General features: G+C 37.8%; 4 protein-coding genes across 6 annotated transcripts; all 4 read left to right on the forward strand.

Annotated features, from left to right (window-relative positions):
* The first annotated feature begins 5,297 nt into the window (after window positions 1–5,297).
* LOC139772798 (uncharacterized) lies at window positions 5,298–7,890 on the forward strand. Its single transcript, XM_071706731.1, has 9 exons — window positions 5,298–5,593; window positions 5,682–5,771; window positions 6,031–6,093; window positions 6,209–6,274; window positions 6,361–6,402; window positions 6,493–6,564; window positions 6,641–6,744; window positions 7,078–7,268; window positions 7,650–7,890. Exons 1-9 carry the CDS (start codon window positions 5,510–5,512, stop codon window positions 7,856–7,858), a joined length of 921 nt encoding a protein of 306 aa, XP_071562832.1. The 5' UTR covers window positions 5,298–5,509; the 3' UTR covers window positions 7,859–7,890.
* Window positions 7,891–9,852: 1,962 nt separating this feature from the next.
* Geko (geko) lies at window positions 9,853–17,574 on the forward strand. Of its 3 annotated transcripts, none has more exons than XM_071706689.1 (4): window positions 9,853–11,076; window positions 11,359–11,692; window positions 12,850–12,982; window positions 16,718–17,574. In XM_071706689.1, exons 2-4 carry the CDS (start codon window positions 11,488–11,490, stop codon window positions 16,887–16,889), a joined length of 510 nt encoding a protein of 169 aa, XP_071562790.1. In that variant the 5' UTR covers window positions 9,853–11,076; window positions 11,359–11,487; the 3' UTR covers window positions 16,890–17,574. The 3 variants fall into 3 exon arrangements, with proteins under 3 accessions (XP_071562790.1, XP_071562792.1, XP_071562791.1); XM_071706691.1 differs by having other exon boundaries at window positions 9,853–10,938; XM_071706690.1 differs by having other exon boundaries at window positions 9,853–10,910.
* Window positions 17,575–19,604: 2,030 nt separating this feature from the next.
* LOC139772801 (uncharacterized) lies at window positions 19,605–23,181 on the forward strand. Its single transcript, XM_071706734.1, has 3 exons — window positions 19,605–20,175; window positions 20,807–21,008; window positions 22,921–23,181. Exons 1-3 carry the CDS (start codon window positions 19,998–20,000, stop codon window positions 23,060–23,062), a joined length of 522 nt encoding a protein of 173 aa, XP_071562835.1. The 5' UTR covers window positions 19,605–19,997; the 3' UTR covers window positions 23,063–23,181.
* Window positions 23,182–24,132: 951 nt separating this feature from the next.
* On the forward strand, window positions 24,133–26,152 carry LOC139772799 (uncharacterized). Its single transcript, XM_071706732.1, has 6 exons — window positions 24,133–24,287; window positions 24,417–24,582; window positions 24,667–24,923; window positions 25,031–25,260; window positions 25,345–25,652; window positions 25,805–26,152. The coding sequence occupies exons 1-6, from the start codon at window positions 24,133–24,135 to the stop codon at window positions 25,892–25,894; spliced, it is 1,206 nt and encodes a 401-aa protein (XP_071562833.1). The 3' UTR covers window positions 25,895–26,152.
* Window positions 26,153–27,350: the final 1,198 nt, after the last annotated feature.

Raw genomic sequence — 27,350 nt, forward strand, 5'->3', positions numbered from 1 at the left:
CGGAATTCGGCAACACCCCCGAGATTCCATTTCTGTTATACTTTCCGTACAATGCTCCTCCTTACGGTTCGCTGATCCTTGACTGACAGGATACCCGTGACACTTGCGTGCGGGATAATCGGGGGTACTGTAAGCGCAGCGTGCTGTTACGCACAGTGGATCCACGGTAGGTGCGGCGACGTCGTGCCGAGTGACAGCTGAGCGAGCAAGTGCCATTGTGAAATCACTTTTAGATTCGATTTTGGGGATGATTCAGAATGACCGTATGATATACAGCTCTCAAATCTTGCGCATCCGTTTTTTTTTTTAGTTTCCGGGGCTCCAATTATTGCCAATGCGATAAACACAATGAAGTCATGCTACGATCTCATTTAGTCTTTAATATTTATATTGATAAATAATATATATATTACTTGTATTAAATTGTACGCCTTCGTTTATTATCAAAAAACTTATTAAATCTTCTTTATTTTAACAATATAATTTTAAATTTAATTACATGGATTATATGCTAATAATTAATTTAAATTGCGTGTTGAAGTGTTATGATGTTATATGAGCTAACTTAAAATAAATGATCTTTTATAATAAAATAATATTTTTTTAAAGTCAGGAAGGGACTTGACTTGACCTACTTCCTTCAACCAGTGTAATATAAGCGGATGCTCGATTTATTTATCTTCTACTCTATCTTGCAACCAACTTTACTCTCTCGCCACGTTTGCACAGCGAGTCCTGCGCGCAATAATTCTCTAGGGGTAACAGGACTCCGCGTTATCCCGGTTCTACGATTACATCTTCATGGTTTTATAACGACTCGTGCGTAAGGGATTCTTTTTTTTTAATCCCTCGTTCGATTGAAGGAAAGAACACGGGAATCGTGTTTCCGTGAACGCGAGGTACTTCCCTCGGTTTCTCTTACCCTTGTGCAAATTCGCTTTATCGTCGCGACCGCCGTGGAAAGCCTCGCGCCCCTTTGCACCGGCACAGGAGGACTTCGTGTGTACACTTATTTCACGCTCGGTGGAACGACAGGACTCGAAGGGAACATCCTTCTCTCTTCATGAAACGCGTAAAATCGAAGAAAGCCGAGACGGAATATTTTTCAGTGCACGAACCGTGATAAATTTGAGCGGTAATGTACTTTTGAAAATGGATAAACGTGAAATTTAAAAATCTGAGATATTATTTGAAGGTATCTCTAAAAACCGTATATACATTGATATAAATGTACGTTGATAGTAAAGATAAGAACACCGTGAAGTAATTCTACGTAAAAAAAAGCATTTTGTAATCCTGCTTTATTATTTTGCTAAGCTTTTTTCCAACATAGGATCACATTTATTTAATTAGCGAACTCGATACTGTAATTATATATTTTTTACTAGATTGCAGATAATAATAATTATTATTATTAAAATACATTTTTTAAAATGAAAGCTTGATCTTTAACGATAATGTAAACATTTCACTAAAGTCCATATTCTCATATTACATTGTGTGCATTAATTTCTAAGTCTTTTATCTATCTGTAACATTTCACGAGTTTACTAGAATCAAATCAAGATTCCACGTTGCACGTTATGCATGTGGAATAACATCAAAGCACAATGATGCAAGCGCTTAGTGACAGAAGATGCATTTCATAAAAGGCCACAGCTTAAGAGACGCTCTGTCGTCGCAACGTTTTCTCTTTTTCACTAATGAATTCTTCATTCGAACGAGTAATTGGTATCTCGCATTATCCTCAATCAACGTGACTGTCCTCGCGCGGATCTCACGGACGAGGCGAGGGAGGCTGCGGTATCGGTGAAAGCAGAGCTGAAACCGCGGCGAGGTCGGGTGGGGGATGCTGGAAAACGGTAGCGAAAAGTGCATCAGCATGGGGGCTTTGCTGATTTACGAGGAGTCGTTGCTAGGAGAACATTAATATCCGTGACGGAATATTAAACCGCGAGCGTCAATGGGTAGATCTTCAAAGGGATTTCCAGGGTGTCAGGGACGAGGAAAGGAGAAAGAGAGAGAGAGAGAGAAAGAGAGAGAGCCGCATCCCCGCAAGATTATGAGATTCTCGTTAAGTGTCACGTGTAAAGAGTTCTTTCATACGCGGCCGAGCCAACCCCTGGATAGCGTTGCTTGTGAAATACTGTCAGATAAAGGTGACATGAAAATTTATCGAACGTGCGGGGTTTTCAGAGATTCGCTTTAAACTCTTCCCCCAATCCTCGGCTCTGATGTCCTGTGTACGATGGAACGTAAGCTGGCTTACTTCACCAGCGGTTTTACCGCGGTAAGCGAAAGAACAGAAAATTGCGCGGATGGAAGCAAACTCGGAGCTAAGTTTTAAAAAGTGCTCGTTTCACGTGGAATTACTGTGAAATTTTTATCACATTTCTGTAACAGAATTTTCGCAGACTTTATCGCATTTATGCAAAGACGACCAATCTCATTTTGTCGCGTATCTCAGTTTTGCCTCTTACGATCTTCGTCACATCTTTATTTCATCGTCACGATCGAATGTCGCTTGCGTTTAATGATTCCTATATCGATCGAGAAACGTCCAATTGAACGTGACGGGAATTTCTTCGCGCGAAATAAAAATCAGTGACTTTATCTGCAGCAGAACACGAGCGGAGCATTCAGGGAAAGACGGTTAATGAGATAAAAGAAGCGGACCGATTCCGGTAATAACGAGGGAGCATTTTTATAACGAGGATCGGCGTCGACCTTCTCCTGGGGGACAGAAGCGAGACGTTCCTCGCTCGCGTTCGCCGCTCGTCCCCGTCGTGTACCCTGCCGCGTTCCGTCCCTTCGGCGCCGGTCGCGGGCAGGGGCGGACTTAATTATCTAATTAATTAACCTCAATCAGAACGATGAGTAATTTCTCGCTCGGGTGGCGCCTTTGCCGCCGAGACTTTCTCGTCGCGTTGACTGCAGGGAGCGAATTACGGATGAGCTCACGGCAAATCGATTATGTCCCGATCCTGTCGCCCCGAAACGGCGTGTCTCCGCCGTAGTAGTTCGCACACAAGAGAGGGTGAACTCCTCCTGCCAGGATCCACGATCCTTCGGCGATATCCTGCTCTAGGTGGCCGACCAATTTTCCTCCCCCGTGCCTCGCAACCGCCTTTATCTTTGGCGCTTATACCGATCGCACGATAACTCGGTCGTGAAGGGCGATTGTGGTCATTCGTCCTTCGTGTAGAGTTCAGCGCGGTGAAGCTTGGGTTGATTTGGGGGGATTTTGGGTAAAGAAGATAAATGAAAATATCCTCGCGAATCGCAACTGACCTTTACTTTGATTATATTCCCATAGAGAATGTTTAAAAGAGAAAATGGGTATCACATTGAGTTAAAAAAGATATCTATATCGCATGAACAATAGCGATATAGAAAATTAACGAATATAAGTCGTCTTGGGAATAATTATTTAACATTCTGGAATCAAATGTCGCAAATTTCAGTGTCGCGTTTATTTAACCATTTAAATTCCCAAACAAACTGATTCTCCCCTCGTAAAATAATAGCGACCCTTTCGCGGCGAACTCTCAATTTCTATTCTGGATATCTCAGGTCGCTTCTCAATCCCGTCTTTTCTCTTCGACAAAAGCACCCCCGGAGCTACCATCCAGCCGTACCCTGTGCGGCAGCACCGCCCCCGATATGTAACTGACGTTTTTGACGCGTCAAGTGGTTCCATCGCGCTTCCACCTCGAGGGTCGCCGCGTTTATCGGCTACTGTTTTACATAAACATCCCCGGGAGGGTGATGGATCGGGTGAGAGCGAAGCTGCGGACGTCGCGCATTGCGACGGGGCGTAAACGCATCGCGGAGATTCCTCTAAGTGATCTCAAGTGTTTTCGCAGTTGATTCGGCGTCTCTCGCGCGTCGTCCATCACCCCGCAAAGCGTCCGCTCGAAGCTTTTTAAGCTCCGTTTAACCCTGGCCTCGGGACCCGTCTAACTTCGGTATTTAGTTAGTCAACCCTGCCCGCGAGGCATCATGGGAAACGACAAGTGGCCCGGTCTCGCCCCAGCTAGAGCCTGCCGATGCTCGAGCATATCGCCGCACCGGCTGTGTACATATTCGGCCGTATATGTCACGTTGACGCGCGTGTGTGCGGTTTGTCGCTGCATGCCGAGCGGCCTGTATGCCTTTCATGTGATAATCCTTGTGTATTTAATCGAAGGATGTCGATGGAGCCGACTCGGTGCTTGACGCAAAAAGCAAACGATCCCTCGTGGATTAGTTCATAATTTGCTTTGAGCGGAGGGCCGGATAGAGGAGGGACCACTCGAACGCGACGGACGCGACTTTCAACGAGTGTTTGTTTAACAGTTTAGATTTTTTTTTCCCCTCGACTTTGATTCCTGCCGCTTTTCGATAGTTACTGGATAGTTACTCGCGGCTTTGTTTAAGTTTCCGTTAAATGTACGTTTTAGTTGTCGGTACCAGTCCCGTGACGAAAGTGTCTGCATAGCATAAAGTTGGATTTAATACCTGTGCTATTATCTCGTAGTCCCTTGCCGAGTTGAAGCCGCGGAATAGCACGTTTTAATGACGACGATGTAGTGGTGCTGACGTTTGAAATTTTGGTTCGTAAAATTATAAAGCTCGTCGTTTACAGCAAAATTGCTCGCATATATTAATTAAAATCCCCCATAAATAGGGATTATGAGTTGCGTTGTATAAAAATCAGCAAGATTATAATAGGTTGCATTTCAAGTTGTTATACGTATATTTAAGTACGATAAGTATTAGAGACAGTTCGAGAATGTAACACTTATAATAATAGCGGATTATGACAATGATAAGGATAATTATGACCCCAATGCGTTCTCTGCGCTGTTGCGCTTCCTATCACTTATCGAAATTACGCTCTCTCTTATCGCGGGAATTATTCGTACCACTCGTGTCGCAACCTCTGCAATCGATAAACGCGGCCACCGCTATATGAAGTCACCTGCTTCAACACACGCTTTCGCGCCTTAATTATGTTTATATGAAGGAGATTACATTTTATCGCGATCCCGCGAGGTGTTATTATACGAGTCCACGCGGGGGAGATAATATCCTGATAAGGGAGCTTTTCAGAAGCTACGATACCAATACATAAAATATCGCAATTTGAAAACTATTAAACACAAAGTGTCAAACCTGGCATCCGACTGATAACGTTTTTTATTAGCATAATTTTCTAATAAACTGAAAATTTATACGATTCTTATTAAAAAGTGCTCATTATACCAATATTCGTTAACAGAGCTCTCGATGAAAATCGTTTTGTTCCACGAAGTTCGGCACGGCTTTCCGCGACATTCCGCTATTCTCAAGTAACACGAGTGCCGAATTTAAATGAGATACATTCACACGATGCTGTCAAATCGTCCGGAAATTCTTGTTTCGCGTCTTATCACAGAAATACGTTGCTCGATTTTCGCGCTTGGTGTGCTCGAGTTTCTCTAATTTTCGTAACTCTTTACTTGGCTAATGGATTACGCTCTCGAGGATGTTCTCGCAGAGGCCGTGCTATTTCTCACAACTAGCGAGAAACCATCCGATTTTGAAGCTCGTTGACATTTACGACCGTCAGGTAACCCCTTCGAATCAGCATTAAAGCCAAATGATTTTGCCATGACAATTGTTTTTGACATTTTTTCTATCGCTGTTCGTATTCGCAGTCGTTTATACGAGCATACGTTTTGGATAACTTCTACGTCTGCATTTTGATGTACATTTTGTTCTATGTAGCGCTGTGGTATGCTAATAACGTAAGTAGTCGGCATAATAAGTTATGATTACAAAAGCAAGAAATGAGATATACTCGTATATATAGTTAATATATGTATATATTTATTAATTATATATATTTAAAATAAATGTAGAAATATAAAATATATATGCGTGTGTGTAGTTAATTCAAAGTTAGTTTACATATATATATTTGCATCTATAATTTAAAAAAAAATAGACTGATTCTTTAAACCTCAGATTAATTTTAATATATTTTTCGATACAATCATTTTCAAGATAATAAAACGAATTGAGAAATCAAATCGGGAGATGTCAACAACAATTGCAGAAAATAAGACGGTCAGTTCAATTTTGTTTATGACATTTATATACTCATTCAAGATCAACCTTCCTTTTACAAAACGCTATAACCAATGCTGTTATGTTATGCATATTTATCAAGAACTCTTTTCAGAAACTAGACAGACTGGTTTTGTTAAAAAACAAGAAGGCGGAATTCGAGGAAGTAATCGTAAAAACGGTCAGCAGTGTTTCAATAGTTTCTTATTTTTTACTTTTATAGTAATATTTACTATGTATATGTAATTAAAGGTGCTAACCTTACAGACCGATGCGCAAAAGATGACTACGAAATACTTGGAAGATGAAGTAAGTTTACAAGTTATGCGAATCATTTACGCATAAGTGAAACTTTTAATGCTTTAATGTTCAATCGTAACCATTGAATTTATTATTCAGATGCACATACTTAGCAGAGAATTAATTACGACATCTAATAAAATCACCGGATTGGAAAAAGTTGTTGAAAAAGTAATGATTGCGTCTCTCGACGTTTATTCTGCAGTTAATCTTTTTACCAGCTTCAGTAATTGTTATTAAATCGTAGATGGTTTTTAGTACAAACACCCAGACGAATTACTTAATTCAGCCATCGAGGGTGAATGTCCAAAAGAATTCGAAGGAGTCACGAGCCCGTTCGAGAAGTTCAAGGTGAATTAAATGCATTTAATGCAAAAAAAAGGGAACATTTAAATAAGATATTCTAAATCTTACATTATGAACTAATAAATAAGATCACGTGTTAACGAACGGAATTAATTATGAATTAATCCCTTTTTCATATCCATACAAAAATATTTATTGTTTTTTTGTCAGAATTTATTCGCGGCAATTTAAATAAATTAAATCTTAACGATTTTATATCATAATCAATCCATTAATAAATTATCATTAAACATATATTTTTATATGGACATTAAAGTTTAAAAAAGAACTAATAACTGGTTGTATCTTGCGCGAAATATTATGAAATATGATTTTAAGATTCTCGAACCGTCATTTCCACCGTCTGTACCACCGGAACCTCCGCCTCGGAAGTACGGGATCTTTGTCAGTAGACCGCCTGGGCAGCGGAGAACGTCGTCTGCAGCTGCATCTGCAACTCCACCGTCAAAAATCGGACTCAAATAACAGCGCCTCTGCAGAAGCTTCCTCCGAATCTGTAAATCAATATCGTAAGACGTTAATTACATCATAATAATATTTAATCTTCAGATATCTATGAACAAACTGTTTAAACACCTTTTTGCATATGAAAAATTATAAAAGCAAAGTGTGTGAGATATATATATATATATGTCAGTTCATGAAATTCGAAATGTGTTGGCCTAGAAATCGAGCATCTGCAATTGTAATTTTAATACATTCTGTTTTTCGCATGTGAACTGAATAGCACTCGTCTCATCGGGCTCTTCCTTTATATCAGTCGTTCTATGCGAGATTTTAAATTTTCTTTTTTTATTCTAGCTTGAAATTGTTTAAAAATTGTATTATGAAGCCAAATTTCTGTATATCAAAAAATATTTTTAAATCAAGTTAATTTCACAATCTCTATTTTATAGCCACCAATAAAATTCTTTCACGATACAATTATCATGATGGTGATCGAAAAAGACATCCTAAGTGGCTGTCCACAAAGATGCGCTCGCGACGATCTTCATGTTGTAATATGCGTAAAATTCATATGGATTCCTTAAGAAATGTCACACCTTTCACCAAATCACTATTAGGATTGGCTACCATCTTTCTCCGTGGACATTCATAAAAGTAGAATATTTTAATATTTTCAATGACTGATAAATTCAATAATTTTCCTCGGCATCGTTTTTAAAATGATCGTTCTTTAATGAAAGTATATTACAAATTATGTAATTTTAATATTTTAATATTTATTCTTGTAATATTATACACTACTATAACAATTGTATAATGAGATTGTAATAAACATACAATTGTTAAATGAGATTGTAATAAATACAATAAATATGTGATTTTACTACACACACTTTCTCTCTCTCTCTCTCTCTCTCTCTCTCTCTCTCTTGTTTTAATTCCTTTCTTACAATTAGCTTCGAAAGATTTGCACTATTGCTATTGCAACAGGCTTTACGCTAATGTTCTAGCTTGTTTTTTTACTGAATATCTCATGAACGTTTTTTCGTCATAGCTGCAGTAGTTATTTACATATTGTGTGCAATAGAGATAAAAGTATGCGCACACGAGAGGTAAAATTTTTACGAAACGATAGAGCAAAAGCGTGTTTAATTTTTTTCCTTTTTTTAAAATGTTTTCAGTAAATATCTCTTACACATAACTTACATTTCTTTGCGTAAATTGGACATGTTGATATTAACTGCAATATATGGGTGGCATTTGCATTCACATTAAAAGACCCAACCTGATTTAATAGTTCTTCGTAAACCTTGATCAAAATGAATATTTATGCAAACTTCATTGCGGGACATTCAATAAACAAATGTGTTGAATATATAGTTTCATGGTAAGACCGTGGTTTCAAGGATAAGAGCGAGAGAACGTTTCAGAAACAACTAAAGTATATATTTTATTAGCAATGATCCAATCATACATATATCACCATTATTTTCCTTCCTGTATTTTTATCTATCGAAAAGAATATATTAATTTTAATTTTAACTCTTGCTATGTTATTTAATTATATTGCAGTGCGAATATTTGCACCAATATTAATATTGGTATAAAAATTATCTCTGCCGCTGTAATTTTCATAATGATTATTATATTTTTTCTATGAGGAGAACAGTAATGTATCAATCTAGTTTTCATTCTGCATATATGTTACTATTTCTTGTTTAGAGTACACAGATAATACGAATAATATGACTTTCTTTTAGATATTTTATATTTAAATTTAAAAAAAATTGTAACTTGTATATAATTTCTGTTATAATATAATATTATTCCAAGGTTTGAAAAATTGCGAAATGCTTAGATAAAAAAAAACTGTAATAGAAAAGCTACAAAATGGTCTTTAAATCATCTTGTTTAATCGTTCAGCTATTAGGTTTGTCAGGTCATACATACTTTCATTCGAGGACGAAAGTCTTCAATTAGTTAGTCTATGTGTGTTAAGATCAGCATGCAATTGGAAAGCCTTTGCTACATACGCGCCAATCTTTCGATGTAACAATCCGCTCCACTTGTTAATTATCCACTGACGTTATCATCTTTCTGCTCCGGTTGCCACGGTTCAATTGATCCTCCTTATTTTCCCAAGCATTTTCACACTGTATCATTCTTGAAATAGCACGGATATCGCGAGACACCCATTATATATTTATCGAAAATACAGTAGAGAAAAAATAATTATATTTTTTATTAATTGTAAAATTAATAAAAAATTAACTTTCATTGACTAAAATTAATATATATCTTATTTATTTTTCTATTCTAGATTTATTTTCTATGAAAATAATTGTAATAAAAATTTCGAATCTGTAAATAATTTTAACTCGTTTCCTCGGAACCATTCCTTCATTCACGCGGTATAAGATGCTTCTTTTTTCGTACTTATCGTAATTTTTCCGACTTTAAAGAGCAATATGTTACGGAGCGATACTTGTTGTAAACTATTGCCAATACTAAAAACAGCACGTTTTCCCGTGCGATTTGCCTCGCTCGAGCGGCAGAACTACAAGCTATCGGAACTCGTGGACTTACGAGCGATCGGCCAACTTTCACTGACGACTCGTTAGGTTCGCCGCCGTAGTTTCGAGTCATTCACAGTCATTCCGCGACTTCAACAGACTGCGGTAGCGCTGCTCGTATTTCTCTCCTCGTTGGAGACGGCGAGCTGTCACTCCAAAGTGCGGTTTGGTGATAGGTCGGTAACAATACGTAGTGGCACGTTTGCAAATTCTACGTTTCGTTCAGGACGTTCTCCCAGTTTTTAACGGAACGTTATTGTGAGCTCGTTTGCGTCTCGCACAGACGTCTCCTGGTGATATTCGACACAGTGATATTCGACGTCCAGCATTTCATCCGGATATTTTTCACGGTGAACCTTCGATTGTGCGTAATGGAGAAACAGTGAAATTTGTTGCAGCCACGCGACATATACAATCGGCAGGATCGGCGCGCGATCCTGAGTTACGATCCGCGGATTTCGATTTACGCGTGATTTGATTTAGCGAGCGAGTTGAAACGCGCGCGTGATTTTCGAACGTCGACGTTCGGGGATTGATCGTCCGCTCCTCGGTTAATTGCTTTCCGAAATTTCGCACACGTCGGCGCGCGATTTAATGGGCAAATCGCATCGTTCGCGTTTGCGAGGTATGAGAATACTTTGCCGTGCGCGCGAATTATAATCGGCGACGTCATTAGCAAATGCGAGTCACTTTGGAAGTGAATTCCGGCGCCACTCCCGCTCGATGACGGTGTTACAGCTCGGTGAGAGAGGTCTCGCGTCGTTTGCGCCGTGTTTCCTGGGACAAGGGAGTAGAAGGAGAATTCCCGTTACGATTTCGCCGGTCATTTCCGCGACTCCCGTGCGCTAGAAGTGCATTCGACAATACAAAGGAGTCGTCGACGTCGCGCTCGAAGCGGCCGCGGCTCTCGAGAACGAGCTTTGTCGCTTCGGATGAAAGTAAGACGAACATCGTAAGAGGATTTAGCTTTATTGCTGCGGCGGATCTTGAAGAAAGTGGAAGTTAACAGAAAGTGAGAGTCTTCTCGTCTCTTGAGAGAGAAAGAGAGAGGGGAGATAAAGAAAGAGAACTGTAACCGGTTCACAGTGTCGGCCGCCTGGCCAATTGCATCGATCGCGGGTCCAAGGAGAGGTATTTGTTTGGACGATCACGCGTATAAGTAATTGTGTTTCTTTGAGAATTCAGGTTAAGGCGAACTTACCGCTCCCGCAGTCGCGAAGCATGCTCGACTCTACTCGTTTACGTAATAATACGTGATCGTTGAAAGCGGCGGAGTCATCGCCGCGAATCGACGTTTGTACGTTTATATCATTAGATAACATAACTTCACATCTGCTGTGATGGGTATCATGTTTATTTCTAATGATACATGTAATGAATAAGCAACTAGAATCATTCAAAATTAATAATCAACTGGATTTCAATATAATCCTGCCGCTTCGATTTTATACACATTTTTATACGTTATATATTTTTTAACATAGAATATAAAACGGAATCAAATTTTTCTAAATCTACACATTACGTTCGAATTTGTCTCTTAATTAATTAAATCCGCTCCATATTTCATACTTTTCAGACGTAATTCTCTACCTCTCTGGATTCACAATCATCATTTCATCAGGCTTGTGTCTGATGAGATTGTCAGGGGACTAACAACAAATTAACGGATTATCTCTAGTCTAACGCCTTACTGAAAAAAATCGACATGGACACCAGTACGGTGCGTTTGGTGATATTTTTGGGGATGTTTCTGGTTTTCGCTGGCGATTATAGCGCGTTCATTGCTTCGATTTTCGGTAACGCGACGGAGAGCAACATAACTGATGCCGTAAGAGAACCCGAAGCTCAGTTCAAAGGGCCCCATGAAAAGATACCCGTTGTCTCGAAAATAGACGTCGATAAGAATAACGGTAAGAATGAAGATATCGTGTAACGTGAAACTTTCTCACAGATGCGTTACGAAATAAAAGAATACAATCATATTTACTTTGGACACAACACGATGATATCTTATTCGAGCTGTAATTTTATAGTTTGTGTAAGATACCCTAGGGTGTAAACTGCTTAGCATTTTTCCCTACAGTCATTGCATAAAAATATATTCGCATACGAAATCCATACGCACGTGTGTCGTCATACCATTATTCATCGAGTTACGCTTGTTAGTTCGCGTGGAGCTAATTGCTACTCTGCGAATTGATTAATTAGTCGCGCGCTCGTCCGTTTTAATTATTTGACAACATTATCGAGACCCCTTCCACTCATGTATGTCTCATCTGTCTCGCAGCTTATCGAAATCTCGCTACGACCATAACCAGTTCTCAGTCGAAAAAATGCTATTGGAAAGTAGAGCACGATAAAATGGATTTCAATCCGACGGAGCGTATGCGTAGTATATTCTTAAATATTAAAGATTAAAGATATAATTAGGGAGTGATGTACGTATCCTTTAATGATAATATTTAATTAATAGTTACAATTATTATAATATATTTATGATATTTTGTGACTGCATTTTAGTATGTATTACTTATCGCGATAAACATCACAATATAGCTGCCGATTTGTATCATTATTTAATAAATTACTTTTTATATTAATAGAAGAAAAATATATATTTTAGGTATATTAAAAAATACGGCCTAATTGATCAAATATTTTCTATATTTTTTGTATCACTCAAATATTTTCTAATAAATTAATACCACGCGGTATTGTCTTTCAATAGCGGAAAAAATATATAGCAAAAGTAGAAACTATAACGTTACTAATACATTTGTATATGAGTTCAGTTTCTAAAGATAGACGTAACGAGAACGAAACACTTTTTGTTCTGAAAGTAAAAGTGTCCTCCCGTCACGTTCCAGATCTTTAGAAATTTTCAAACTGCGTCCTCCGCTCTTAACTTGTCATTTACTTATCGTGCAATTAAACAAAGCCGGTCGTTTCATACGAATACGCGTGGTCATTCGGAATAATGCATGTGATCCATTAATCGTCCCATCACTCAGAATGATATTGCATGTGTCACGATATAATTGACAGTATAACTCCGATTTTTGTGCAGTTGCTTTACGCCGTGCGAAGATGATGGCGACAATCAAAACTGCTTGCTTGCCGAAGCTAATATGCGAACTCACCAAATCCGTTCACCAAGAGCAACTAAGTGAAATGGAGCGATCTCTTTTGAATCTTATAAGGTATGCAACTTTTACATCCTATTTACATTTATTTCCTTTTTTCCACATGTGTATTATTAAGAAGAGAAAGTGGCTCAGTTCATATTAAATAATAAATAGCAAACTTATCATTAAATCGCAAAGATATCTGATTTTTTTTAAGTCGCTTGAGGGAGAATCTGGAATGATCGGGGATTAGCTGATGGTTCGTACGCTAGTCAATTTATTTTGCTATAGCAAGGCGAGAATCTACTTTCATCATTGAGGCTCTTGCACCCAGTGTTCTTACTTTCACAACTTTCGATCGGCATTGCAACTAAACGTCCGTCGACCCTGAAACGCAAGCGCTATGTGCGAAGATTACGAAAACATTCTCCTCGGATCACGTATAGGTAATGGCAAGGGGAAAACTATGAGAAACGTGATTTTTCAGAATACGAACGGCTGCGTGTTTCTTATCCAAAAGCATAGACCGACGACTGTCGTCCTCGACGAACGGGCACGGCAATTTTGCAATTTTCACTCAGCGAAGCTGAAAGCTAGTAATAATATCACCCGTGCATTACAATTATACGGGACATTTTGGAAAACGACGGCGTAGGTGACCACAGGAAACATCCAACGAGAAACGCTTGCTCGCCCGGGAAAATTGGACGCTGGGACAATTGCGCGCGGCGTGCGCGCCGCGCGTATTTCGCAATTTTCGTTTACGATCGGAGATAAAATGCGGCTAGGGTCCCGCCTCGCGCACACACGTCCGCCACGTTATGCGGATAATGCAAAGAATTATACCGCGAATTCGCGCCGTTTTACGTCCTGATTAAAAGCAACGTTACGTTAAAACGAACTCTGTGGGAAAATCGGGAAATGCGGTATTCGTCCGTACGCGGAACGCTTTTAAATCCTCATATTTGCACAGTGTGGAATGTATCGTCGCGGTGGACCCTGATACGCGGAAATTTCCAACATGAATGTATTAATTATACATTCGTGTCGATCCTCGACGCGCGAATGCGTATTCGTTATAAAAACCAGGGAAGGAGATGTTCCCAAATTTTCACATTGATAATCTAGTCTGCGACACAACGAATTAAATTATTCTAAAAATCAAAATGCATTATTCCAGATTCATTATTTTACAATCAATTACATTTCGCAAAAAAAACTTTAAGAAGTTATTTGTATTTGCAAAGTGGCTTTATATAATATTTCGTCAGCGACTATACATTGATTTCTATTTATCATCGTCTAGAGTACTACTTCTTGTCGCCTCTTGTCGGTCTTTATTAGGAATTGTAAAAACATAATCCGCGGATCTTACGTTGCGTCGGATCGCAAATTAAGGATTGCGTCGTACGCATTTTTGAAAGTGTGTTGGCTGGCTGAAAATTACCGCGAAAGTCCGCCGTGTCTTACGTAAATCCCGTCCGAAAATGCGCATCTCTTGCCGCACCTCGCCGTAACTATCCCCAACGATCACTTTCCTTTTCACAAGTTATTCAATCCATATACTTTCTCCGCGACATGGCGGTACATATCATTTCGCATCTACCGTTCGGCCTTCCCGGAACTTCGACTTCCTACAAACATTTATTCGCGATAGGCAAACGCCGCGAGCTGATAGAAAGCAATATGTTTTATTACTTCGAACTTCGGTAATTAACTTGTCGCTCATATGGCGCTAAAAAACGCTCGTCGATCGTTTTGCGCTCATCGCGGATTGAAGTCTTGATGTTTTCATTTTCGAGACGAACGTAAATTTCTTGCATTATTCATGAATAAAGTGCAAACCGCATGTGTACTCTCTGTTTTGCATGCTTCTTACACGCTACAAGAAACAAATAAATTAATATACACACTTCTATTGACAATTTTTGGTTTGTTCTTTCACAAAATAGTATGTCTCATTAACATTTACTTAACTTTTCGTTTCTTATGATAATAACTAGAAATTGGAACTTCTTGCGCATTTTATTATCTCTTTTCTCTGACAGTATTTGTTCTATAAAATAGTAATTCGAGTAATAAACAAATAAAGAAAGTAGTAATCATAATATCGCGATAAATAACATAAAAATTGAAGGAGCATTTATACAATATATCGTAAATCGGTGGATTTAAGTAGTTTATCCCTAAAGCGACAAGCTCAAATAAAAGTCTTATATTTATTACGGCCGTTCACTTCCGTCCGTGTGTTAAACGAAAACGACGTCGACGAACAGTAAAATGAATTGACGCAGAAAAGCGAGTTCCATTAGAAAGTATAATGAACCAAAACGACGGCATTGTCCCGACGTATAGTACGTTTTTGTTTTCGTTTAAATGCACGATATTTTTTACACAACATTGCACACTCGTTAAAAGTTAAACGTGTAATTGCGATAAGATAAAAATTCCGCAGTCTTAATTAAACGAGAGACAGAAGCGTCTATAAAATAGAAGTTACGCGGGAGGGAGACGATTGTGGAAAATATTAGCTCTTGTATTAAAACTTCCCGGAAAGTTTCCAAATAGAACTTTAAATATAATTAGAAGTCGTAGGTAGGGCAAATGCAGCGCCACGTTATCTTTCACGCGTCTTCATTGTCTTCCTGGCGCGAAAGTGGGCGCCATCCCCGAGCGAGAGAGAATCGCCCTAGGAACGATCCTTGCGCCGCGGTTAATGTCCCGGAAGGATCCGAGCTTTATATTTACTTTTATGCCTGCGTAAACGCCAGTCCATTCTGACGCATCTCGGGGCTCGATTTTTATCGACGCAGATCGCTCCGGGTTAAACCGATCAAGATGGAGAGGCTAAAAAGCCGTTTTGCGTTTATTCGTTATATCCTTGGCGCCCCTTCGAAGTCAGGATACTCAGGATACGGAATCGTAAAGGGAGGAAGAGCTTCCTCTCTTTCTTTCTCGAAGGAGGAAAACGTCTTCCGCGGGAGCCATGCGTGACGAAACTGCTGCGCTTTTACTCTCCTGATAGATCAAACGATTTCTCGAAGAATTCAGCACGGTATTCGTTCGCTTTTGACGGAATCAGGATGATTTTTAAGGCGGAAGATCGTCGGCAATCGACGTCGATTTTAGTTCCCACGGGAATCCGAGGAAATAGATTTGCAAAGCAACGTGTGAGAATTCCCGGAAAAAAGTCCGGAAGAAAGCGATTTGCCTTGCCGCTCGTATTCCGTGGTAATAGTTTACTTCAATAACGCTTTCTACAAGCATCTTTAAATTATTCTTCCAACTAAAGGAAGAACGAGAGAAATCGAAGTATTACGAGCTTGTTTAAAGTGGAATATTATTGTGGACGATTTCGAATTTATGACGTTTTAGAAGAGATGATGAGATTTTGTTTGTTCCCCTTTGACTTGCCTGGAAATGCAAATGCGGGCACATTGAAGGAGAGAAAGGATCTGATAATACATCCTTTTTGCTGGGTGTAACCGGATTTTGCATGGACACATTTACCGGTTGGTGTCGATATCGAAAGTAAAAGGCGAGTCACCTTGTGCTGGTTCTTACACATCGTGCCAGTAACCAGTTTAATAGTCAACTGTTTCGACATTCGACTTGGTTTTGTAGTGGTTTGTCAGAGGAGAATATTTTTATAATTACCCCGATACTTGAAACGTTTCTTTCGCTATATATCCATAAATAGTAACATCTATATTAATATTAACGAATTGCGTTTCACGACTAAAAATTTATCTTTTTTCTGATTATAAAATATTCCTATAACGCTAATAAAAGCTCCATTGTTATTTTCAGGGATACAAGTCTGAGTACGATGGCGGAAGTTCCGTCGAGGTACCACTTCGCGGCTCACATGGGTCAACTGATTTCCGGTATAGAAGGTCAGGGCTGCCATAACTTTTACCCGACGTGTCCGTTGCCGGGTATCAGCGTTCTGAACATGATGAAGAAGGTTCGTCTACGCTGATGAGCCGTAACCACTGTAACTGTCGGAGTTGACGAATACTGAACCTGTGATACTGCGGATACTTTGTTTTTACTCGCGTTCGGGAGATCATTAACATGATAAGAATTCAATTCGCGCAGCGATGAATCGCGTTTTTAGCGATGCAACATATAAATGGTGTACATAAGGTTTCGTGATAATATAATATCAATTACTATAAGGAAAAAATGACAATATTCTTCGGCGTTTGAAATCTTATTTATACCGTAAAATAAAAGTTTTTAGCTCGTAAATTAAAATCATAAATTGTTAACATTATAGAAAAGTAGGTATCTGACCTAATATTGTTGACGTCTGATTTCTTTAATCCCAAAAAACTTTTTCGTCAGATTTTACAATCAGTTGATATGTAAATTATTTACTTTTTGTGAATTTAAAAGATGACACATGTATGCATATTCATGCTCAATATTACTATTTATTTATTTGTTAACAAGAACTCATATCTCACTTATATATATTTCTTTCACTCACTTTTGATACACCGTATATTTCAGATTTTATATTTCGGAAATCTTATGTAATTAACGTGTACCCACAATCGCTTATTTTTGTAACTTCGTATTGTTATACTGTATATATTATCATGTTTTAATTTTTAATAAGAAATAACAAAAAAAATAAATTTCATCTTAAAAACACTGAATATTCTCTTTTTTCTGATTATAAAATATTCCTATACTTTATATAATTTAATTTTAGATTTTATTATATATTTTAGGAACCTTATTTTTATAACGCGTATGTATAATTCCTTAATTTCGTAATTTTGTACATTTTTATATTATAAATATTACTGTGTTTCAATAAGAAATGGCAAAAGAATTTGCTACTAGAGAACACACCGAACATTTTTTTTTTTGTTGCGAAATATCCCCCCCGGACATTGTCATAAGTTCACTGTATGTATATGATCCCAAAATCGTGCATTTCCGTAGGAGGTCCCATGGTGACGCTTTGCCAAATTATCAGAATTCCCGATCTTCGTTCTATACCCTATTCTTTTTCCTATTTTAATACAAGACTGCCATTCCCGGATATAATCCGAAACCCAGCGGGGAAACGCGCGAAAATTATTAGAATAATCGTCGGCGTCTTTATCGACTTAAGCCCGATGCCAACTCGTCCCGAGTGGACGTTTCCCAACGAACCATGCGGTCGTAAACGAGATCGTGCCAAGAGTTCTCGGTTAGCAGTTAGGACTGGCGCGATATGCGAGGACGAACGGGATGTAATGCCGATGAAACCGCGCCACTAACCGTTCCCATCGCCCTCCGAAACAGCCAGCGACACATTCGGAAATCTCGCAAAAATTATCGCGCGATATCGCCGTCGGAGTTTATTGACGTTTCTCGCGCCGATGCCAAGCCACGCGCGCGATTTCCAGCTGCAATTTCCGACTCATCTTTCGTAACGCATAATACAACCATAACTGAAGTCAGAAAAACTTTATTGACTTTTCTAAAAACGACGGATGATATTAATAACTAAAATTAATTATTAGTTCACTCTATTGAGACATCGACACACATAGACTGTTGTAATCGCTCTAAGAAGTTCCTCGAATATTTGCCATAAATGCACGACTTATTGCATTTCGATTGCGTTCACGTAACATTGCATTGTGCGCTGCATACGTGATTGATTCTACGAAGACTTGACCACTCGAAAGTAGGACAATAGAGCCAGAAAAGAAAATGTTAATCATTAAGCAATAAGATAATGTGTAACCTATATATTTCGTATGTGGCACGATTAAAATATTTAAAACGTTCAGGATTTGTAATAAAAATATATTTCGTCATATTTTGTGCGTGTTGCGTCTTGTGTGATATTCCCTAAACTATTCGAATAATTTATCACATATTTATATAGGTGACGAAACAGAAAGAATTTCTACATACCTCTTTGAATGTCAAAAGTTTAAATAAAATGATTGGATTAAAATACCGTGAAGTTTCAAAAAAATGCATGATGTATTTAAATCAATATCTCGCCACCCTGCTAAGAATTTCGTTTGCAACTAAGTTTGCGACAATTATATATAGCGATACGAAAAAATGCTCTCTCGATATTTATCTAAAATTGATTTGCTAGAAAATATCTAACAATAAGTCAAATCGTCGCGTATCAATTTCGAAAGAACACGCACGACTTTCACATTGGCACATTGGCACATCGACCTTGACAGGGAGAACAAAGTTACGTCCGCGAAGGCTCATCCTCAACGATCTGACGCGAGGAAATACGAAAAGGTATACCAAATCTTGTAACATGAAACTGTTGGATCGAAGGCGCCGCCGGGAAGGGGCAATCACTTTCTCTTCGCCGGCATGAGCGACGGCCTCATGATACTCCAAGGAACATTCAGCAACAAGTTTTTACCAAAGCAGCAACTAGTCGTCGGTCCGTTGGTTGTACGTGTAACCGGTACGCCAAAATTACGCGGGTACGTTGGCGCAGCTGCGGAAGTGCGTGTTTTAGGTGATACGTGCGGTTCGCATGATCGAACGCGAAAATATATCGGCATGGTATAGGTGCAGCGACTTACACGTCTGTTATGAATTGCATGATAATGGTGCTTTGATATAACGGTAACGATCGATCTATTTGCGGAGGCACGATTGGACGATTTGGACGTGAAGTGCGTGACTAAGGTTTCGTAGATATGTATTAGAGAACGTAGTTTCATTGAAGGAAAAAGTGAAGCTTCCGATCAATTAAAATATTTTCATAACACAAAGTGTAATTCATGGTGTTTTTTCTTAAATTATTATTATAACTTGTAATTTTGAAACAATCATAGAACTAAATTAAAAAAAAAATGACTTAAGAAGATAAATTATAAACCATTGTATATAACGCATTTAATTGCACACGAGGATTGTTTCTTTATATGTACAGTAATGTAAAGTAGTTATTCTTTTGTGTTAAGTAGAGAAAGCTGCACACGCGACGGAAGGAAGAAGTACTCACAATAGCGGAAGTTAATCTCCACGACCGTGTTTAGTCGAGTCAGTTTCACAACACTTTTACAATAATTAACGAATGCCTTAGATCTACTACATAATGCAGTTGCCGCGGACATTCTTGCTCTTTGGTTGCTGCTTTCTGACATTGACACTTGTGGCCGGTCAAAAAGAGCCAATCTTCGACCTTCCAGTGCAATTGATTGGGTTTCCGGTAATTATAGCAAGCGTAAGAATCACCAACTTCCTCAAGAAGCTCGCTTATGCTTTGAGTCCAGGTAATGCGCATAGAAAATATTTTATAATAATGCAGTTCTTATTCACAAACACGTATATATTACATGACAGATATTTTTGGAATATAATAAGCATCAGGAGCATGAATAGATCGAATCGGCGAAAGAGGAAATACTATAAGAATTATCGGGAAATTCTTGTCAGTATTATGATTCACCAAGCGTGAAAAAGTATTACATGTCATAAGTTATTTGTCTTTTCCGCGGTTAACTCACTGAATAGTTAAATACGCGAATCAAATTGGCGAACGGCGAAAGCGAAAGTGTTGTTGTTGCAACTTCTCTCTTCGATCACGAAACCATGTAATGACATGGTAATTGACTGAGGTTACTTGCCGTTAAATGAATACGTACGCCAAGAGATCGGAACAAAACAAGGCCGTAATGGAAAAAATCAAAATACTTTAAAACTACCAGACGAGTTAATTGAAGCAACAAATTAAAAGATTCATCGTATTTAAGAAATTATGTGCTACTTATTATACACTAAGGGGAAAGTTTTGCAAAAATTTCTAACATTATAGATAGGTAGTTATTAAATCTCAATAAACTGAATCATATCTCTTTAAATTACTTTGCAAATCTTTCAAAAGTATTTTCCTTGAATTCTTAGATACTTATGTCAGTCGAGTGAAACGAGCACATCCTTTGATACACGACGAAGAGATCTTAGATGTCAGCCAAGTCGAAAAGAAGCTAGTAGCTGAGCTCGGAAATAACGTTTGCATCTACGAGAGAATTTGTGTCAAGTACGCGGAACAAACCCTTCAAAGAAGAAGCTGGGAACGCGTTCTTAATTGGAACGAGATATTCAGGTACGATATAAATGACTACGATATTGTAACCACTATAGTTTATCTGATAATTTCGATAAAAAAGTACCTATATAATATATTGAGAATTTGCATTTGATAAGTATTAAAGAAAACTTATAATACCTGAAAAAAGTTAAAGATATATATATTCGATATATTCAGGACGAGGGAGCACATTATCGTTACAACTCTCTCGTGATTGTGTTATACAATCGTAACTCTGAAGTTCACGGCTCGAAGAATTTGTGTCTCGAACACAGGTTTCATGTATAAGCGTTTTTCCTTGATTAGGAAATACAATCGATACGAGTTTTTCTTTTAACGAATTCATTAAAGCAACGAGAAGCTGCTGCTCCATTTGTGCGGTGATTTGTAACATTTCGTGTACTTTATTCACTTTTGCAAGACTAAGGTATTAGCGACGAATATTACTCAAGATGAAGGCAATGAGTGATAACTTTCTAATGTAAAAGGTGACTTTTCTTTTTAATATGCGAAATCGTGTGAAAAACAATCTCTCTAATAATGGATTTTTTAATAAAAAATTCGAGGAAATTATTATTTGACGCGTTAAATATCTTAGTACAAATAATTAAAATTTAAAGTAAAATTTTAAAAATGTTAACACATATTAACGAGTTTTTAAGTCATTTTATGTTTTTGTAAGACATTAAAGTAAATACATGCCATACCAGCTTTGTCGTATCTTGTCGAATTATTGGAAGAAAAAAAATTAATTCTTTCTAATCAGAAAAAATTAAATCGCCACCTATGGAGACACATGGTTCTTAATCAATCAATAGGCGGTCAAAACGTATGGCAACGCGTCGTAAAATCGTAGCGAAGATAATGTCAAGATGCAACCTACAAATTCTTAAAAGAAAGTGCATTCAGAGGTACTCTCTGTTAATGGCGACGGAACATTTTCCCCCCTTCTGCCCTCATTCTTTACGCACCCATTGAAAAATATAATAGAAATCCCTGCTACCGTCTACGCGCTCCGCGCAACCGTTTTCCGTCTTCTCGGGACTTACACTAAATTCAGTTGTAACGCCGGGAGCAGATAGCCTTTAATGGTGTCTCTACGAGCGCTCTAATGCATTCTGATAACTGTGTCCTTCTCTTCATCGTCACCGCGCCCTTCATCGTCGATCGTCTCTTCCGATCGTTCTCGTGACTTGCCGCTACGTGTCCAGGCAGACTCCGTTTTACGATTGCCCTGCTATCCGGACCCGTAAGTTTGAGGACCTGTCAGCTTATCTCGGACCTCCTAATGCCCCGCAGCTCGAGATAGCGAGCACGTGTCGCCGTACCTGTCGACGCACGATGCGTCTCTCCATACGCATTTCGTACCTTGGGTCTTCTCGTCACCTGCGGGCACCTCTCACGTAGGAGGTAGGAATATTCAAGATGCGGGAGACCGAGAGACCCGCAGGGGCAGAGGGGAGGACAGATAAATTGGAGATTGGGTACTGGCGGCAACTACCGTCTAGACGGACTTAACCGACCATGTGTGAGGGACGAAGCTGTCCCGAGATCGTCCCGAACGCCTTCTCCGCGCGACTAGTCTCGGGGAAAGCGGTCAGTTGTGGAAGGATTGTATAAGCGAAGTGGCGTCATTAGAAATTAGGAATCCATTTAGGCGAGATAGCGATGTCGCGTAGACGACGACAATGACTAGGCGATAAGACATCGGTCGTTTTATAGGCGATACGATGCAGTGTAAACAAACATATATACACACTTAAGGAAATATTATATTTCTTATCGTTTCTCTATTTTTCTCTTCTCTCTTCTCTCTTTTCTCTTTCCTCTTTTCTTCCCACTTTTCTTCTCGTCTCTCTTTTAATACACATTTGCATGGTACAACGAGGTAATGTTACCAATAATTTGCGTTATCATGATTTTGCAGGGAGTACAAGTCGTCGTCCAACCCGATGAAAGAGAATTACTTACTGAGCGTCTTTATGGGCGACATTATTGGCAGTCCGAAGCTATGTCACTTATTGGCGAAGAGAGGAAGAGCCTGCGATAATGCCACCTTGTCAGATTAGTTAAAAGCATAATGTGAAGTACTCAAATCTTTTTGTTAAGTCATAAACATCTTGTGATGCCATAAAGAGTTTAAATACTCATGATTACAAAATAAATTACAATCTGTTTTTTGTGTTAATTTTTGTGTAAAATGTCGATGCATGTGTTTGTACAATCCTTTATATCGATTGTATAAAAGATATATTCCTCTTTTTATCATGTAATTATTATTTCTGTTATTGTTCGACTGATTTAAATCAAACTGTAATTCGTTTTTAACAAAAATGCAAATTAAATACATAAAAAATTGTCACGAGAAACATATAATTGTGTAATATAGCAAATATATAAATATTTTAATATTTTATTTATAATTGTAGATTCAAATACGTCTTTTGCTTTGGTGTGATTTCGTATTTCTTCGATATATGTCCATGACATAAACAGCTTCCATCATGTAATGCATCATTACATGTACTTCACTGTTATTATGTGAAAATAAATCGTTTGACATTTAAGGAACCATGCATCCATGAATCCACTCATTTTCGAAGAGCTCTTGCGAAAATAATGCCATTTCGTGTTGGGTTCTTCACCCGTACATTTACTTATGCATACACACACACACATACACACACAAATGTGAAACGCACATATGGAGTGAGAGTTGCTCATAGTGGCGCGTTACTACCCACGTCTTTACGGCCGAACGGTTAACCAGAGGATTGGTTTCGAAGAAAGTTTCAGTTGGCGCAAAACCTAGAAAGGCGACGCGATCGTTTGCATTAAGAGAAAAAAGAAATAGTTAAATACGAAACTGTGTTATTATAAATTTAAAAAATTAAAATAAATAAAAATTCGTGAATTGCCTAATTCGTAGAATTAGACAAAAGTACGTTTACCGTAAAACGCTTCGTGAGGAGACATTAATATTACAATTTTATGCAATGCGTGATGAAAGTGTTTTAATGTTCTAATATTATATTTAACAGTGTTGCGTTAAAAATGAAGTAAAGTTAAACTTTACATCTTCTACCGAGGAAAAGAGATTTGTATTTATTTAAAATAAAGATAGTTTATACGCCGCGAAATGATAAGTAAATTTATCTTCGTTTGGTGCCTCTCATATTTATGTTCCGAAACTTACGCAGAACTTTCATCACAATATTCCCAAGAATCATCTGACAATACTCAATGCATTTTTAATGTTTCTCGGAAAACTTACAATGTAACAGATTTATTACGGTAAGTAATAACACAATATTCTCTATCGGAAGAATATATTGACGAAAATATTTAAATGGAAATATTATTGCGTTTGTATAAGAATAATAATAAAAAGTCGTCATTATTTATGTTCAATTAATCATACAGATGCATGGATGAACTTACTATCGATCTTTTCGCTCAAAACAATGATCGATCGTTAATTGTAAGACGAACAAGCCAAACGGATTCGTCAGTATACAAAGAAAATTCTTACGGATTTCCTTATGGAAATATAATCTTAAATCTACTTAATAATGCCCAAGTTCCATCGGTAGGTTTAATTTCTATATTCTTAATATATTCTGACAGTGTAAGATTTACTATCGTTTATTAATATATTAAAAATATTTTACAGGAATATCATGATTTTCCATTAGATTTTACTACCGGTAATTATCAAGATACGCTGAACGATCGTCCTAATCAATTTGGCGGATTTGGAGTAAATCTTTTCAACGCGCTGTCATCGATCTCTCGCCACGATGATTTGAAGTGTGTGCCCAGAATACTCTGCGAGGTGGCGAGTGGAAAGCCACCGGGAGAATATAAGCGAGCATCAACAGGGAATAAGGAGCAATATTTAGGAGAATTTGGAAGAAATGCCTTCAATCAGTCCGTATTTTTTTATAATATATGCAATAAAAAATTTTCAATAACGTATAACGTATTTTTTAAACTGATTATAGCAAAGTTATCACGTGCTTTTTTTATATTACCAGGTTGCTTGTCGGACTGGCAGAAACATCTCCTATATTGAGTTTTGCCCGAGCGGCCGTTTTGGGTTACAGCAGTAATGGAAATCCGGCCATGTGTTACCGCGCGTTCCCGAAGTGTCCGCGTAATCCCGACAAACTGGTGCATTATCTGAACAATCACAATGGTGGATTCTTCCGGTTCTTCAGCAAAGCCGGACATGGGAGTTATCCTCAATCATCTTACGCTTCGCGAGGTAAAGGATGCGCCGTAGATTTGTCACGGGCGACATTCAAATTCAAGATTTTGTATGAGTTAAATCGCTTTCGTTTCTTGACAGATAATTCGGAATTTCTCAGAGAAAGAAAACGAAAAGCTCCGCCGCCGGGCATCGCCGGAGACGAGGCTGATCGTACCGGAACAGGGAAGCTAAAGTTTGACATCCCCGTTTTGACTGCTCACCAAGATTATGGAAAAAGCTTCTTCCCGAGAGAAAATACATTGGAGAACTCGGGACGAGTGGTTTTCCCGATTCACAAGGAATCAGGTGATCGCCCATTGAAAAACAGGATTCTTAAATCCCTATCGGACTTACGAGACTCCGATGTGAATACATTTTCGCAAGACTCTTCGTTGGTTTTCCCTGAGGTAATATTATATCTCTTTGTAGTTAGAAAAATTAACAAAAATAAAAAATAATGAAGAACAAAATAAAATTGAATGAAAATAAAATAGCAAGTGATACAAGTATACTGTAATAATTTTTATAATAAAGTCACATTTCATGAAATATTTTCCAGGAATCGGAAGATCAAGGTGTCCGCGTTTTGCGTTTTATTCCTGAATCTCCGGACTCGACATCCCACAGTGCATTTCGGTTTCCACGTTAATACTATCGAATTTTTTCCTTCTGACTAAAATTTTAAATAATATTTAGGACTATTAATTGTTACATTTTATTATTAAGTTAATCTAAATGCTATATGATCCGAAAAAATTAATCAAGCTAATTTTATTGCTATTATTTAATATGTATACTAATATCCATGAACAACAGCAAACATGTATATTTTTTAAATTTATATTTTACATTCTATCTTCCAAATGGCTCGCAATGGGATATATAAATGAGAGGGAGGAACAAGTCATTCAATCCTTTTTATGCTGAATTCATCCTTTCAATGTTATATAGTTATTCAATCCTTTCATCCATTATATCACATTGACGTGCATAGCCAGCAAAATACCAGAAATTGTAGATTCAGCTGGAAATGCAATTTTGATTTCGATAAGCAAGCATTCTACGTGACCAAGCATATTTTATCTCCGCAAACTCAAAGGATTCTCTATTATTCACATCGCGAATATTCACTTTCTATCATAATGGATAAACAACCTTTTCAAAGTATATTTTCCGCGAAATACAGTTTTTAAATTAATAAATCAGTTAGGTACAAAATTTGTCAGATTTTCATGAATTCTGTTAAAATAAATTCTCATTACAACAAAAATTATTAGTAGCTTAATATTTATGAAGTCTAAAATTATAATTAAAACATTTTGCAGCATTTATATAAAATAATTTCTGTTGTAATAGAAGCAGAAAACACAATACAGATGATTTCCGGAATTATAAATTATTCTTAGCATTCATTTATGAAATGCTATCTTCAGGGAATATATTTGCCATAAGATTCTTCGCTTAGGTTTGTGCTGACATGCGATTCCCCTTGAGCGTAATAATTTTCTATCATTATCATGAATTTCGCAAAAGCATAAGGCGATAACGTCTATGAGCAACTTGTGTGTATAGCTTTCCCGCTACTGCTTAGCAATTTTAGCCACGAGGTCGAAACTTGTTCGATAGGTGATCGTACACGGTCTTCCTGTGATCCTTCCCATTCATTTCAGGTTTGCTGTCTGACTCGTGTTCTTTTTCTCGCGTTTCATGTGATGATAGCAACACCTTGCGTTTCTCATATGTGCTTGCGTGCGTGAACAGGTACGAGCATTGCTCGACCCGCAGTCTTGAAATATATATAAGTCAGAAATGTATGTACTTTTCGTCAAATCTGCATTATAGTTTTTTCGATGATTATACGAATATTCAGACCAATAATAACATACACGAGACAGTAATGATTTGATATCTCTTTCTTTAGAAAGTATATCCAAGAAATTTAAATAAAATATTTAGACTTGATGTGCGTTTTCTATTAAATAAAAAAAATTAAAAAGCTGAATCAAAGAAATTCCCCGCGAAATTCTTCTTTAAGAAAACAATTATTTTCAAAAAATTTATTGCTCGTAAAAAAAATCGGTTATTAAAATACCTAAAGAGAATAC

The sequence above is a fragment of the Temnothorax nylanderi genome, unplaced genomic scaffold (genome assembly GCF_030848795.1).
Source record: "Temnothorax nylanderi isolate EJ_2023f unplaced genomic scaffold, tnyl_v1.0 TNYL_tig0053_pilon, whole genome shotgun sequence".
Classification (NCBI taxonomy): domain Eukaryota; kingdom Metazoa; phylum Arthropoda; class Insecta; order Hymenoptera; family Formicidae; genus Temnothorax; species Temnothorax nylanderi.